This window comes from Emys orbicularis, chromosome 10, assembly GCF_028017835.1.
Source record: "Emys orbicularis isolate rEmyOrb1 chromosome 10, rEmyOrb1.hap1, whole genome shotgun sequence".
Taxonomy (NCBI): Eukaryota; Metazoa; Chordata; order Testudines; family Emydidae; genus Emys; species Emys orbicularis.
The window spans coordinates 60,167,025-60,180,505 of NC_088692.1; the positions used below are offsets into that span (position 1 = coordinate 60,167,025).

Below are 13,481 nucleotides of genomic sequence, written 5' to 3' on the forward strand. Positions count from 1 at the left end.
CCACTTAGGAAGGAACAATCAGTTGCGCACATACAAAATGGGAAGTACTGCCTAGGAAGGAGTACTGCAGAAATGGATCTGGGGGTCACACTGGATCACAAGCTAAATATAAGTCAACAGTGCAACAATGTTGCAAAAAAAGCAAACATCATTCTGGGATGTTGTAGCAGGGCAGTCACCCCGCTCCGGCCCTGAAAGGGTTAAAAGCCAGCCCTTGGAGAGGGCTGGGGCTGAGAGACAATAAGAATCGGCTGATTGGGAAGGCAGGCACAGCTGTGGCCAGCAATCAGGGCCCAGCTGGCCCATATAAGAAGGCTGGGGTCAGGAGCTGAGGCAGTCTCTCTCCAGCTTTGGATGGAGAAGGACAGGGCTGCCTGGGAACTCAGGGTACAGAGCAGGGCTCGGGAAAGGCCAGAGGAGCTGGGGAGCTCCAGCCTGGCAAATCCAGGGCTGCCCAGAGGATTCAGGGGGCCAGGGGCAAAGCAATTTCGGGGGCCCCTTCCATAAAAAAAAATTGCAATACTATACAATACTATATTCTCGTGGGGGCCCCTGCGGGGCCCGGGGCAAATTGCCCCACTTGCTCTCCCCCCCGCCCCCACGGGCAGCCCTGGGAAAAATAAACCTTCCGCATCTCGGCACAAACCCAGTTTTGAGAAAACTTCTTTACAAGGTATCACTGGTTCTCAGGGTACAGAGCAGGGCTAAAAGGCACTAAAGCTCATTAAAAGGGTTGGACAAATATTTTCCGTCAAAACTTTTTTTGGATCGAAAACTAGGGGTTTTAAAAAGCAGAAAAAATCACAGACAATGTCTGCTTTCCTTCAAAATTTGTTGTGGTTTTTTTAATTGAGAAGCTGAAATTAGTCTGCCAAAACCTGAATATGGTTTGGGGTTTCAGAAGTGTGTGGCCAAATATTTGCTGCTTGCTGTGTTTGATTGTTTAAAGAAACAATAAAGAAATTCTGCTTAAAAAAAATCCAAAACTTTTGAACCACCTCAGCTTGTGACCAAACGCCTGAGCCCAGTCCGAGATTTTTCCAGGTTTCGGATACTCTGCTGGCTTCCTTGACTCATATCTGTCTCCATAACTTTGGGTTCATTTAGGTTAGAACATAAGAACATAAGAATGGCCATAGTGGGTCAGACCAAAGGTCCATCCAGCCCAGTATCCTGTCTACCAACAATGGCCAAAGCCAAGTACCCCAGAGGGAGTGAACCTAACAGTTAATGATCAAGTGATCTCTCTCCTGCCATCCATCTCCATCCACCCTCTGACAAACAGAGGCTAGGGACACAATTCCTTAGCCATCCTGGCTAATAGCCATTAATGGACTTAACCTCCATGCATTTATCTGTTTCCTAGAGACTGGCTCCATGGGGTCCCTCACAAACTGGAGACGGTTATTGTGGGTTTGTCTTTAGTACATACATACTCCACGAACTGAGCATTTGAGCTTGTTCCAGAATCTGGGATGAGCCTATGTTGTGAAAACTGAAATGCTCAAAATAGCACATGCATGTGAATGGACACAGGGTGCTAAAATTAAATTAACCCAGGGGTTCTCAAACTGGGGGTCAAGACCCCTCAGGGGGTCACGAGGTTATTACTGGGGGTCGCGAGCTGCCAGCCTCCACCTCAAACCCCGCTTTGCCTCCAGCATTTATAATAGTGTTAAATATATAAAAAAATGTTTTTAATTTATAAGGGGGGGTCGCACTCAGAGGTTTGCTATGTGAAAGGGGTCACCAGTACAAAAGTTTGAGAACCACTGAATTAACCACTCTGAAGCCTCAGGGAATGCAGCGGAGGGGGGGTCTTCCTTGGTAGGGTTGGGAAGGAGGTAGGTGGTGTAGGATATTGCTCTTCTCATGTGATCCCTCCCCCAGTGGCTAATTTTAAATGAAGCTATCCTCCCCTGACATGAATCTCCCTATAGCACTGAAATTAAATATAGACTATAATTTGGCTTTGAGAAGTGAAAGGGATGGCAGCCCTAATGGAAAAGCTAACAGCTTGGCTCTTCTGCAAGCCTCAAACTGCTGAATGAGCTTTAGGGTAGGGAAGGCTGTGCCTCCCAAACAGCTTGGCCCTGCCCCCTATCCATCCCCACCCACTTCCTGCCCCCTGACTGCCCGCCCCCCTCAGAATCCCCAACCCATCCTGCTCCTTGTCCCCTCACCGTCCCTCAGAGACCCCCCCAACCACCACCCCGGGACTCCACCCCTGCTCCCTGTCCCCTGACTGCCCCGACCCCTATCAACCCTCCTGCCGAGTCCTGACAGACCCCCGGAACACCCACGATCCAACCCCACTGTTCCCTGTCCCCTGACCGCCCCCCCCAACCTCTGCCCCCTCCCTGCCCCTTATCCAACCCCCCTGGTCCCGGGCCCCTTACCCCTGGCTCTCCCCTCACCCGGATCCTCAGCGCGCCGCATCCAGGAGTGTCCCTGGACAGCGCTGCAGCGTGGCTCCGGTGGGGCCTGAGCTCCTCCCTGCTCGGAGCCGCGTGGTAAGGGGGTGGGGCTGCGAGCTCCAGTGGGGCCTGAGCTCCTGCCGCTTGACCCGGAGCTTGTAGCTCCGACCCCTTACCACGCGGCTCTGAGCGGGGAGGAGGTCAGTCCCCGCCGGAGCCAGGGATGCTCCTGGATGTGCTGAGGCTCCGGGAGAGGGGCGGAGCCAGGGAGGGAGCCTCAGCCATTCTCGTGGGGGCCCCTGCGGAGCCCGGGGCCAGGGGCAAATTGCCCCACTTGCCCCCCCGCCCCCCAGCGGCCCTGGGAAAATCCCCAGGCTGTGGGCCTTGCGAAAGGCCAAAACAGGTACTGGAGTTGCAAAGGTGCAGCCGGGGTTAGGCAGAGGCAGCAAGTCCAACCCCCTCCCCACCCCGCCAATGATGAGTGGTTTACAGACTGCAGTCTGCCCCAGTGAGCAGGGACTGGATGATGATGGGCAGTAGCCACTGAGGCAAGGTGGGTTTAGAGGGGACGTTCCCCTGGGAGGGGAGACCCAGAGCAGGGGTACTGCAGGGGCAGAACCCCGAGGTAAAGGGCACCGGGGTCTGGGCGGGACACGGGGCCTGAGGCAGGTGAGCCACCGGCCAGCAGAAGGCGCTCTGGGCTGAAATCGAGATAATTCCCAGGATAACCAGCAGGAAGTGCTGCACAGGTCAGTCTCACTTTGCTACAGCTGTAATAGCAGGAGTGTTGTAAGCAAGACACGGGAAGTAATTCTTCTGTTCTACTCTGCGCTGATTAGGCCTCAGATGGAGTATTGTGTCCAGTTCTGGGCACCACATTTCAGGAAAGATGTGGACAAATTGGAGACAGTCCAGAAAAGAGCAATAAAAGTTATTAAAAGTCTAGAAAACATGACCTATGAGGAGCGGTGTTTTAAGGTAAAACTGGTAAATTGAGGTACACTGCACTTTTGGATGCAAAGGATCTGGAACTTCTGTGAGTAGCCAGTATTAGGGCAGACAAAACAGGGGAATGATTCACGGGCACTCGGGGGTTGGGGTGTACCTATTGTTATCCTGCAAGGTGAAGTTAGTGATGGCACAGCCCAGAGGAGACTGAAATGCTGGTGGTATTAGGGAGCTGACACACAGCCACTACAAGGAAGACCCCCTCCTCTCTAGAGACCGGGGTAATAATCTGACATAGTCCTAGATACACCAAGAACCATCACATTCATGACAAAAGTTGTGTTATTTCCCCCTCATCTTCTTTAAATTCCTTAAATCAGTGGGTTTACTTCTGGGATTAATTTAGCTCTATATATTTCTTAATACCTTATTAGTGTTGTCACAAATATTCTTACAGGTGATCTATACTTTTTTCCCCGCTGAAGGGTTAGCATACAGTAATCTAATATATACCTGCACACCATATGACTTTTTTTAAGTCATAGTATATATGCCTTGCTAAGTTCATATTTTTATGATTCTCTGTTATCAGACTAGATCCATAGGTAATGTATTTACACTGGAAGCTTTTTTAAAAGCAGACTGTAGTAGTAAAGTTGGTAACCAAAATATTATTGCATAGATACTGAAAAATAACTAACAGCATGCCCATGAAACTCCATTGGCTAGAGAAGGAGAGATTGGCTGAAAGTTTGGTCCTGCTGAAGTCAACAGGAGTTTTGACTTCACTGAGGCCAAGATTTCACCCATTGTGTATTGGTGTCTCCCTTATATTATTGCAGTATAAGCACACATTTCTAATGTAACAGCTTATGTTTTGAGGAAACAATATCTTATAAAGACTGTAGCACTTTTACTCTAAAGTTTCTTCCAACAAAATAATCATGTTTTAGGCTTAAAGGCAGCATCAAATAACAGACACATGCAATGACAGGAATGAAACTGATAATTTTATGATTGCCGAAAAAGAAAAGCCTTTGCCCTTATTAAAAGAGTTGGTTTTTCATTACTCACCAACTGACAGCCTTCCAGGGAGTTTACCAGCTGAGCATTCTGACATGAGAGAATGGAACCAGCCAAGTTCAACATTACACACACTGCAGACAGTAGCATGAAAAAGGTTATCTGAAAAAAAACCCAAACAGCCTATTGATTATTCATTGCAAAAGGCAAAGGGGGAAAAATTAATTTAGCCTTTAAAGTGCTTCCATCTTGTCAAATAATCATATGGATGGCAACATTTTATACATTTTAAAGAATAACATAAAACATTTTACATGAAACATTTTTCAATCTTACAAGGTCCTGGGCTTCATACCATAAGAAAGGCAATGCCGACACTAGTCTTGACTGCCATTTATTTTCCTTTAAACCCTTTAAGTCCTTCCACTCGATCTTCCATTAATAGCTCACCCCAAAATTCCATTTGCAACCCAAATATTAAGAACTGAGACCCTGAAAATTAAAGTGATGATAAACAAACAACAATAATAGTGAAAAGCAAATCCATTTTAGTGTTAGTAATCTAAGTTGCTATTTGTAACAAAGAAATGTATTTGTTAATATGTGATTTTATGGTACATATTAATGTACAACATTAGATACCATTCTACCTTTTATGTAATCCCTGGCTGGTTATAAGCAAGATAAACAATAATCACCAAATTAAAATATTATAGTGTGTATAAAAATAAAAGTAATATATAACTACAGAAGAATGGGAAACACTAAGTATTATGAAACTGGTGAGAAAAATCTCTTTTGTTAATTGGTACTGAAATGTGATTTTTCACTAAAGACCCTCATTGAAATTATCTGTCAGTAGATTTTTTTAGAAAGTGCTATCTTTAAAGTTACAAGCAAACTGGTCCCATGTTTTCATTCTTTGTTTAATTTTTATGATCTTACCCAGAGATGCTGCTGTCACTTCTCAGCTGGATGGTATGTTTTCACTCATCTAACTGTTTAAAAAAAACATTAAGGGCTCGTTCCCCTAATATGCAGCAAGCATTGATATGCATCTCATATAATCCACTGCTCTGCATCCATGCACAAGTGCAAGAAATGGTTACTGATTGTAACTGTGGCTCTTTGAGATGTTATGCAGACATGTATTCCACTTAAGTGTGTGTGTGCCCAGTGCACCAGAGCTGGAGAAATTTCCTTAGCAGTACCTGTAGAGGGGCAACACTCATGCCTCATGGCCATAGCCCCTCAACTGGCTAATGAGGCGGTGCCGCCCCGATCTTCCCTCAGTTCCTTAGCACTGCATGCCTGGACATGAGACTCTGATGCAGAGGGGATGGAGGGGTGGTCACGGAATACACATCTGCATCACATCTCGAAGAACCAGTTACAGTAAGTAACCGTTTCTTCTTCTTTGAGTGGATGCAGCCATGTATTCCACTTATGTGACTCTCAAGTAATATCCCTCGGCCCAGGAGGTGAGGCTATGTAAACAGGGACTACAGGACTGCTCTACCAAAGCCTGCATCTGCCCTGGAAGATGTGGTTATGGTGTAATGGTTCATGAACATATGTACCACGTAGCAGCCTTGCAAATGTCCAATATGGAAATGTCACTGAGATTGTCCACCAATTTGTGGGTGTTCTCTTGCAAGAACTCTGCTTAGACACCAAGGGAAGCAGCTACATGCTGCAAAAGGTCTTTGTATGCCTTAGAATCCTCCAGTACTGAAGGGGAGGATGAGCCAGGCAGCACAGCATTGTCCAGAAATGAAGACAAGGCCCTTAACTGAGCCAAAGCCAGATCCTGTTCCAGGGCTGACAGACCTGGACAGGACAACTCTGGAGGCTCCATAGGAAGAAGGACCACCAGTGCCTGGGTCTGTGGTGGATCAACGGTCACCACTGCAGACCTGGCCAGTGATCTTGCCTATGAGTGAGACAAAGAGCAGGACCTCCACGATCGAGGAGCATCCCACAGATTCCATGGAGGCCACTGACATAGATAAGGCTTTGGTGGCCATTAGACACTGGGTCAGGGACCTCCATCCTGACCATGAGACATGTGCCAATCCTGGTACCCGTAACATTCCATCAGCAGCCCTCAGTGCTGGTCAGGTGATGGCAAGTGGGAGGATGACAACCTCAGAGAGGAACCTCAGGATCACAGAGATAATAGTGGAGCAAGACCAGAAGGAGCAAGTAGGTGGTCAGACTCATCCATGACCCATAATGAGGCAGAAAGTGGCGCTACCAATGGAAGTAATACCATTAGGACCAAACATGCTGGTGCCAGAAGCAGTATCGGTCCCGAAGTGAACAGTGGTACCCAAGTGTCTGACTGCACCAAGGTTGAGAGCGGTGAATGTTGCCATGGAAGCATCTGCGTGCTGACTGCAGTAGTGCTGAGCAGATTCCTTGTACTGAGCCCCAATCCTGGTGCCAGCCATACTTCTACAACCTGTGGAAGGGGAACATTGGGGTTGTTGAGTTGCTGCTCTGATGATCGGGAGATCGCTGAGTGATGTTCAGTTGCTGAGTTGATGGCATTCATTGTGAAATCTCATTTAACAGATTGGGCCCCATGAAGATTGGGCCATCTTCCACTCCAACATTGAGGTGCGATGCTGACATGACAGAACTAAGGGTTCAGCAGCTCATTCAATCAAAGGGGCTATAGTTGACACAGCACAGGCAAAGTCCTGGACCAAAGGAGAGGTCGGGACCAAAAGGCAGAAGAGGTAGGTAGCTGCCTGGTATGCTGCCACATGGAAACAGATGGTACCAGCATCTTTCTCATCATCACTCAACATATGCCCAGAGGCTGGAACCGGAGTCAACAGTATATGTTTTCCAACCTCCCTACTAGATACCAGGGAAGGGTTAGAAGTAGCTGCGCCATCCCATGCACATGCATCAGCTCCATGTCAGTCTACACTTCCACCTCCCTCAGGAACAGAGTCACCCCAATACCTGGAGCAGTCTCGATTGGTCTTATGAGACCTTTTCCTTGGCGCAGTTGACAGGAAATAGCTCCTGTTTCTTTGGAGATGTGCCTGCTCCGGAGAGTGAAGTGGCAGTGCTCTCAGAGCCTGAGGATGATCTCTGACCCAATGAGGGCCTCGGTACTGAAGCAGGCCACAGAGCCTATTTGATCAGGAGCTGTTTCAGGCAACAGTCTCAAGTCACTTGAGTCTGTTTCTTAAACCATCTGCAGATCGTGCAACGCTCACTGACATGGGCCTTACTGAGACAGAGCAAGCACTATGTGTGAGGATCTCTGTTGGGAATAACTCTCCCACACAAACAACAATATTTAAACTCCAATGAGGACATCACCGAGGGAAACAAGCTACTACAACTAACACTACCCTAACACAAAGGGCACTATTAATTATATACAACAAGAGAAAAAATCTAAACTAGTTGACAGGTTGTGAAGTTGAGACCACAGAGCTCTGACTCCAGCCCTGAGTGGTAAGAAGGGAGGGAGGGTGGGGCCAGTACTGCTTCACGTAGCCGGGGAGGGGCTACAGCCACAAGGTGCGAGCTCTGCCCCTCTGCAAGTACTGCTAGGCAAACTTCTCCAGCTCCAGTGTGCTAGGCACACATATACTTAAGTGGAATGTATGGCTACATCTACTCGAAGAACAGCTGATGTCCCAAGAACAAAAGTGATGTGCATAGTGTGTAATGCAGCCATCTCATTATTTACTGAAGAGATATGAAAACTAAGGATAGAGAAATTTAAAGAGGACGGTAAGGACAATATTTCAACAAGCAACAGGAACCACCATCACCACATCATTTTGTACTTCTAACAGATGACCAGAAAAGTGTTCAACAAACAGTGAATGAAGCTTCCCCACAACCCCATGAAGTAGGCAACTATCATTGTCCAGTCTTTAGAGATGAGTAAACAGACAAAGATACTTTAAGGCTAAATATTTTTATATGTTAGACACCTAAATATATATTGTATTCAGGTAACTCCTATAAGTCTATAGAAAAATGGTCCAAGAGCTTCTAAGGTTAAGTTCAACTTATATGTGCAGATATATGCAGACACAGAAAGGTAATTTCATAGTGGTGCAGTGCAGAGGGAGTTAGTTATACAGCATCTTTGACTGTGAATAGGAGTGTTTCCAATTTCCCATGGACCACATTAAAATTCAACCCAGAAAATGAGTCCCTAGAGGTTGTTCAAGTAAGTATATGCAATATGGGGTACAATAGAAGGGCCGTATTAAGCTATTAGGAAAGTGAATAAAGAGAAATCAGAATTGTCTTGGCCCAGGCAGTGGAGTTCTCTGTATAGTAGTTAAAAAGAAATAATAAAAGGTAGGTTTAGTGCTTTACACTAGAGGGCTATGATGTCTTAATACTGAGTAATAGCTGTAATATTACACCTTTCACCTGAGTCAGTAACCTTTCCAACTGCTCAGCATGGGATACAATACTACAAGGACATACTGCAGAACTTAATGAAATAACTATAATTTTTGGATATTACCAGTTCCAAAACCCTTAAAACCAATCAGGAGTTAGTGGGAAGTACAACTAATTTATAGCTATTCCCACTTCGCTGGTTTAATAGCAACAGACCAAGATGATGCCCATTTTCTGTGCAGACAGAATGCTACTCTGGTACTGCCACCATATTCCTTCCCCATTGTGTCCCCTCAGCCCTGGGCTGGGCCTTTACACTCACATGGCTTTTTTGTTCTGCAACATCCAGGTGTTCCACCAAACCAGTACAGGCTTAAAAGGCTCAGCCCTCTGGCCGAGCCCAGGCAGTACACTCCTTTTGGAGTTGTCAAAGAACACTTCCCACCAGGGTCTGATCTCTCTCACGGATGTGCTGGAGCAGGGCCAACTGAGCCCACATTAGATCATTAACCCTGTTTTACCCAGTGTGGGATTTGCATACCCTTCCAAAGGTTACCTACTCAAAAAGTACCACAGCTCCAAAATGGTTCCACTAAAGCTAATTAACTTTGATGAGAAGCCTAAATTTAACAATTATATTAAAATGTCACAGTTCAAGATGTTATCCTGTACCAGGATTCAGCCTCTTGTATTCAAAGGGTTACATGATTTTGGGGTTGAGGTCATGTTGAACACATCTTCCAGTTTACCTTGTCTCCTCATACCAGTTTGATGTTCTGTATTGTTGTCAACTTCTTGGCCTCAGATAACTACTCCGTCTGCTACGCTGCCATCATCAAGACCACTGAAGCATAAAACTTCCAGTGACAAAGGACAAAACAAACCAAAGGCCCTCCTTTAATGACTGTCCCCCAATATGATACAAAGCAAAGACATGATCTCATAAAAATGTACACTGTATCTGAATATTTAGAGTAGTAGAGTAGGTCTGCAAGTTAGTCTCCTTAAACCATTGTAACTAAAGAGCCAAGTATCTTTTCTCACCACGTTGCAGTGGCAGAAGTCAATCCACACTCGACTGGCATGCTCCCTCTAGCTGTTATTGGGTGTATAAAGTTCCCTCTTGTGCCTCACCCGAACTACTCTTGCAGCTGTACAACAGCCCACTAGAACTCGCAAGACAATCTCTTTTCCAACATTCAGTCTGATGTGACAAATTGCCTTTACTGCCTTGGATTGCTTAACTAAAAAACATTATTTTAACCTGTGATTTCCTCCTGGATAATATTAACAACAAAGACTTTGCATTTAGATACATAGATAACTTTATTTTACTATTTGATTACTCATGACTGTTATTCAGAAAGGGGTGGGGGGGCATTCACAATTTACATAACTTCTGACTTGAAAGGATAATAAAATTAAAATTCTTTGGTATCTGGAACAATACTGGAAAACATGTACACATTTATTTTTTGGTTCTTAATGTATCACTAGAATCCTTCAAAACAACAGTAACAGCATGAAATCAAAGGGAAAGCTATCCAGAATTTCACTGCCATATAGAGTTGTTTCTCATATACACATGAACTTTAAGGTCAGAAGGGGCTATCATGATCATCTAGTCCAGTGGTTCTCAACCTATTTATAATTGTGGGCTGCAGGTTGAGAACCACAGCACATGCTCTCCCCCCCCCTACAGACCCCTATGCCCAGCAACTCCCACCCAGAGAGCCCTCCACAGAGTGGAGCCCTGGGTAGGGGGCCAGGCGGCAGGAACCCTGGACCCTGTCGTGCGGGGCCTTGTGGCAGCTCCGACCCTGGACCTGGCTGCACGTACGCCTGACCCCGCGGGGCCAGCTGGCAGCCCCAAACCCTGGACCCCCGCTGCGCCGGGCTGGTCAGCCGGGAACCCGGATCCTGCCTCATGGCCTGGCATCCTTTAGCACAAAGCTGGGTTGCAACTGTGTGTTAATTAGACTTCATGCGGCCCACGGATTGAGAACTGCTGATCTAGTCTGACCTCCTGCACATTGCAGGCCAGAGAACTCCATCCACTCCTGAAACAGACCCCTAACCTCTGGCTGAGTTACTGAAGTCCTGAAATCATGGTTTAAAGACTTCAAGTTACAGAGAATTCACAATTTACACTAGTTTAAACCTGCGAGTGACCCATGCCCCATGCTGTAGGGAAGGGGAAAAAAAACCCAGGGTCTCTGCCAATCTGACCTGGGGGGAAATTCCTTCTCGACCCCAAATATGGTGATCAGTGAGACCCTGAGCATGTGGGCAAGACCCACTAAGCAGACACCTGGGAAAGAATTCTCTGTAGTAGATTGGAGCCCTCCCCATCTAATGTCCTGTCTAGAGACAATGGGTATTTTTGCTACAGGCAGTTGCCGATGGGCCACATGCCATTGTAGGCAGTCCTGTCATACCATCCCCTCCACAAACTTATCAAGCTTAGTCTTGAAGCCAATTACATTTTTTTGCCCCCACTGCTCCCCTAGGAAGGCTGTTCCAGAACTTCAGTCCTCTGATTGTTAGAAACCTTTGCCTACTATCAAGCCTAAACTTGTTGATGGCCACTTTATAGCCATTTATTCTTGTGTCCACATTGGTGCTTAACTTAAATAACTCCTCTCTCTCCCTTGTATTTATCCTTCTGATGTATTTATAGAGAGCAATCATATTTTCCCTCAGCCTTCCTTTGGCTAGGCTAAACAAGCCAAGCTCTTTGAGTCTCCTTTAATAAGGTAGGTTTTCCATTCCTCGGATCATCCTAGTAGCCCTTCTCTGCTCCTCTTCCAGTTTGAATTCATCTTTCTTAAACATGGGAGATTACAATTGCACACAATACCCCAGATAAGGTCTCACCAGTGCCTTGTATAATGTCTCTATTGGAAATATCTAGCCTGATGCATCCTAGTATTGCATTAGCCTTTTTCACAGCCGCATCACATTAATAGTCATCCTGTGATCAACCAATACACCCAGGTCTTTCTTCTCCTCTGTCACTCCCAACTGTTAAGTCCCCATCTTATAGCAAAAATTCTTGTTGTTAGTCCCTAAATGCATGACCTTGCACTTTGCACTATTAAATTTCATCCCATTTCCATTACTCCAGTTCACAAGGTCATCCAGATCTTGTATGATATTCCGGTCCTCCTCCATATTGGCTATTCCTCCCAACTTTGCGTCATCCACAAATTTTATTAGCGCACACTCACTTTTTGTGCCAAGGACAGTAATAAAAATGCTAAATAAGACTGGTTTCAAGACAGATCCGTGAGGAACTCCACTAGTAACCTCCCTCCAGCCTGACAGTTCACCTTTCAATATGACCCATTGTAGTTGTCTCTTTAACCAAATCCTTATCCATCTTTCAATTCTCATATTAATCCCCATCTTCTCCAATTTAACTAATAATTTCCCATGTGGAATTGTATCAAATGACTTATTGTCCGTGAACCACTCAAACCTCTTTCAAAAAGTTTTGTAAGAGTGTGCATACTGGATGTATGTATAAATTAGGAAAAAATAATAAAAGCTTCATCTGAGACTGCATAGTTTGATCATCCTTGCAATGTATTGGAAGGCTATAGAAATATAGCACACTGGTTAGCAATAACGTTATTGAGAGCATATGGCATAACCTGATAGACTGGACTCCATCTTACAAGTACTCCTCTACACAAAGTGGAATTTAGGAAGGTTAACAAGAGGAGAGGGACAAAAGCATCAAGTTACTGTAATCCTCTACTAAAAGACTGAATTTCTGGAGTTAGGCAAGCAGATAACTTGGAAAGAAGTTATCCACAGTACTGTAATAAAAACATTTACAAGCCTGGAGAGAAACAAAGTCTGACACAGTTTCTAAACAGTGTCTGTGCCGAGATCAGGAAAGAAGGTGGCTATTGTACAGCTGGAGAATAATAAATATTCAGTAGAAACTGACAGAAACTGAATCCTGATAGAGAGCAACACAAGGGAGGCACTTCAGTGAAAAGGTGCAGAAATCAAAAATACTCATTATTATTCAGATTTATCTTATTTTAGTGAATCTTTGCAGGAACAGTTGTGAGCAATCAAACATGATGTTCTTTATTGTACTAATCTACAGTCACACACATACCTCCCAACTCTCCACACTCAAATGGTGAAACCAAGAGGTGGGGGGGAAGACTCTTCCGCTCTTACCTACCAATAATATAGGCAAATAAAGAGATCACACCACAGCAAGTTGTAAATATGATGTTTATAGTTTAATTTCCACACTAAAGGAGAAAAATAAAAGTCATTGAAGAGCAGGGATGGATTAGGGCTAACCATAAGCAGGGTCCAGTAAAATGTATGAGCCTCCAAAACTCTTAAACACCTAAACACTCTTTTTCCCAGACGACGCCACCTCATCCAAGACCTTCCTACATTTTCCCCTACTTTGTCTTCATTCTTGGCTCTCCATTTTCCCTATATCTTGTTCCTCCGTTGTAGCCACCATATCATGCTCTTCCCATCCTCTCTTCCCTATCCCTAATCTCTCCATTCCATCCCAACCAGTTTCCCACACTCTTCTCTCATTCCATTTCCTCTCCACTCTTTCTATGTAAAGAGGAAAGGTTGGGTTGCTGGAAAGGTTGAGTTGTTTTATTCTCTCTTCTCTTAGGGTATGTCTACACTACGAGAGTAGTTCGATTTTAC

At 45.3% G+C, this 13,481-nt stretch overlaps 1 protein-coding gene across 1 annotated transcript in view; it reads right to left on the reverse strand.

Annotated features, from left to right (window-relative positions):
- The window catches only part of ENTREP2 (endosomal transmembrane epsin interactor 2), a 444,069-nt gene that overhangs the window by 142,625 nt on the left and 287,963 nt on the right, over nucleotides 1–13,481 (reverse strand). The window contains exon 3 of the mRNA XM_065412748.1: nucleotides 4,440–4,550. Within this exon, the coding sequence (XP_065268820.1) occupies nucleotides 4,440–4,550 (111 nt within the window). The remainder of the gene's footprint in view (nucleotides 1–4,439; nucleotides 4,551–13,481) is intronic.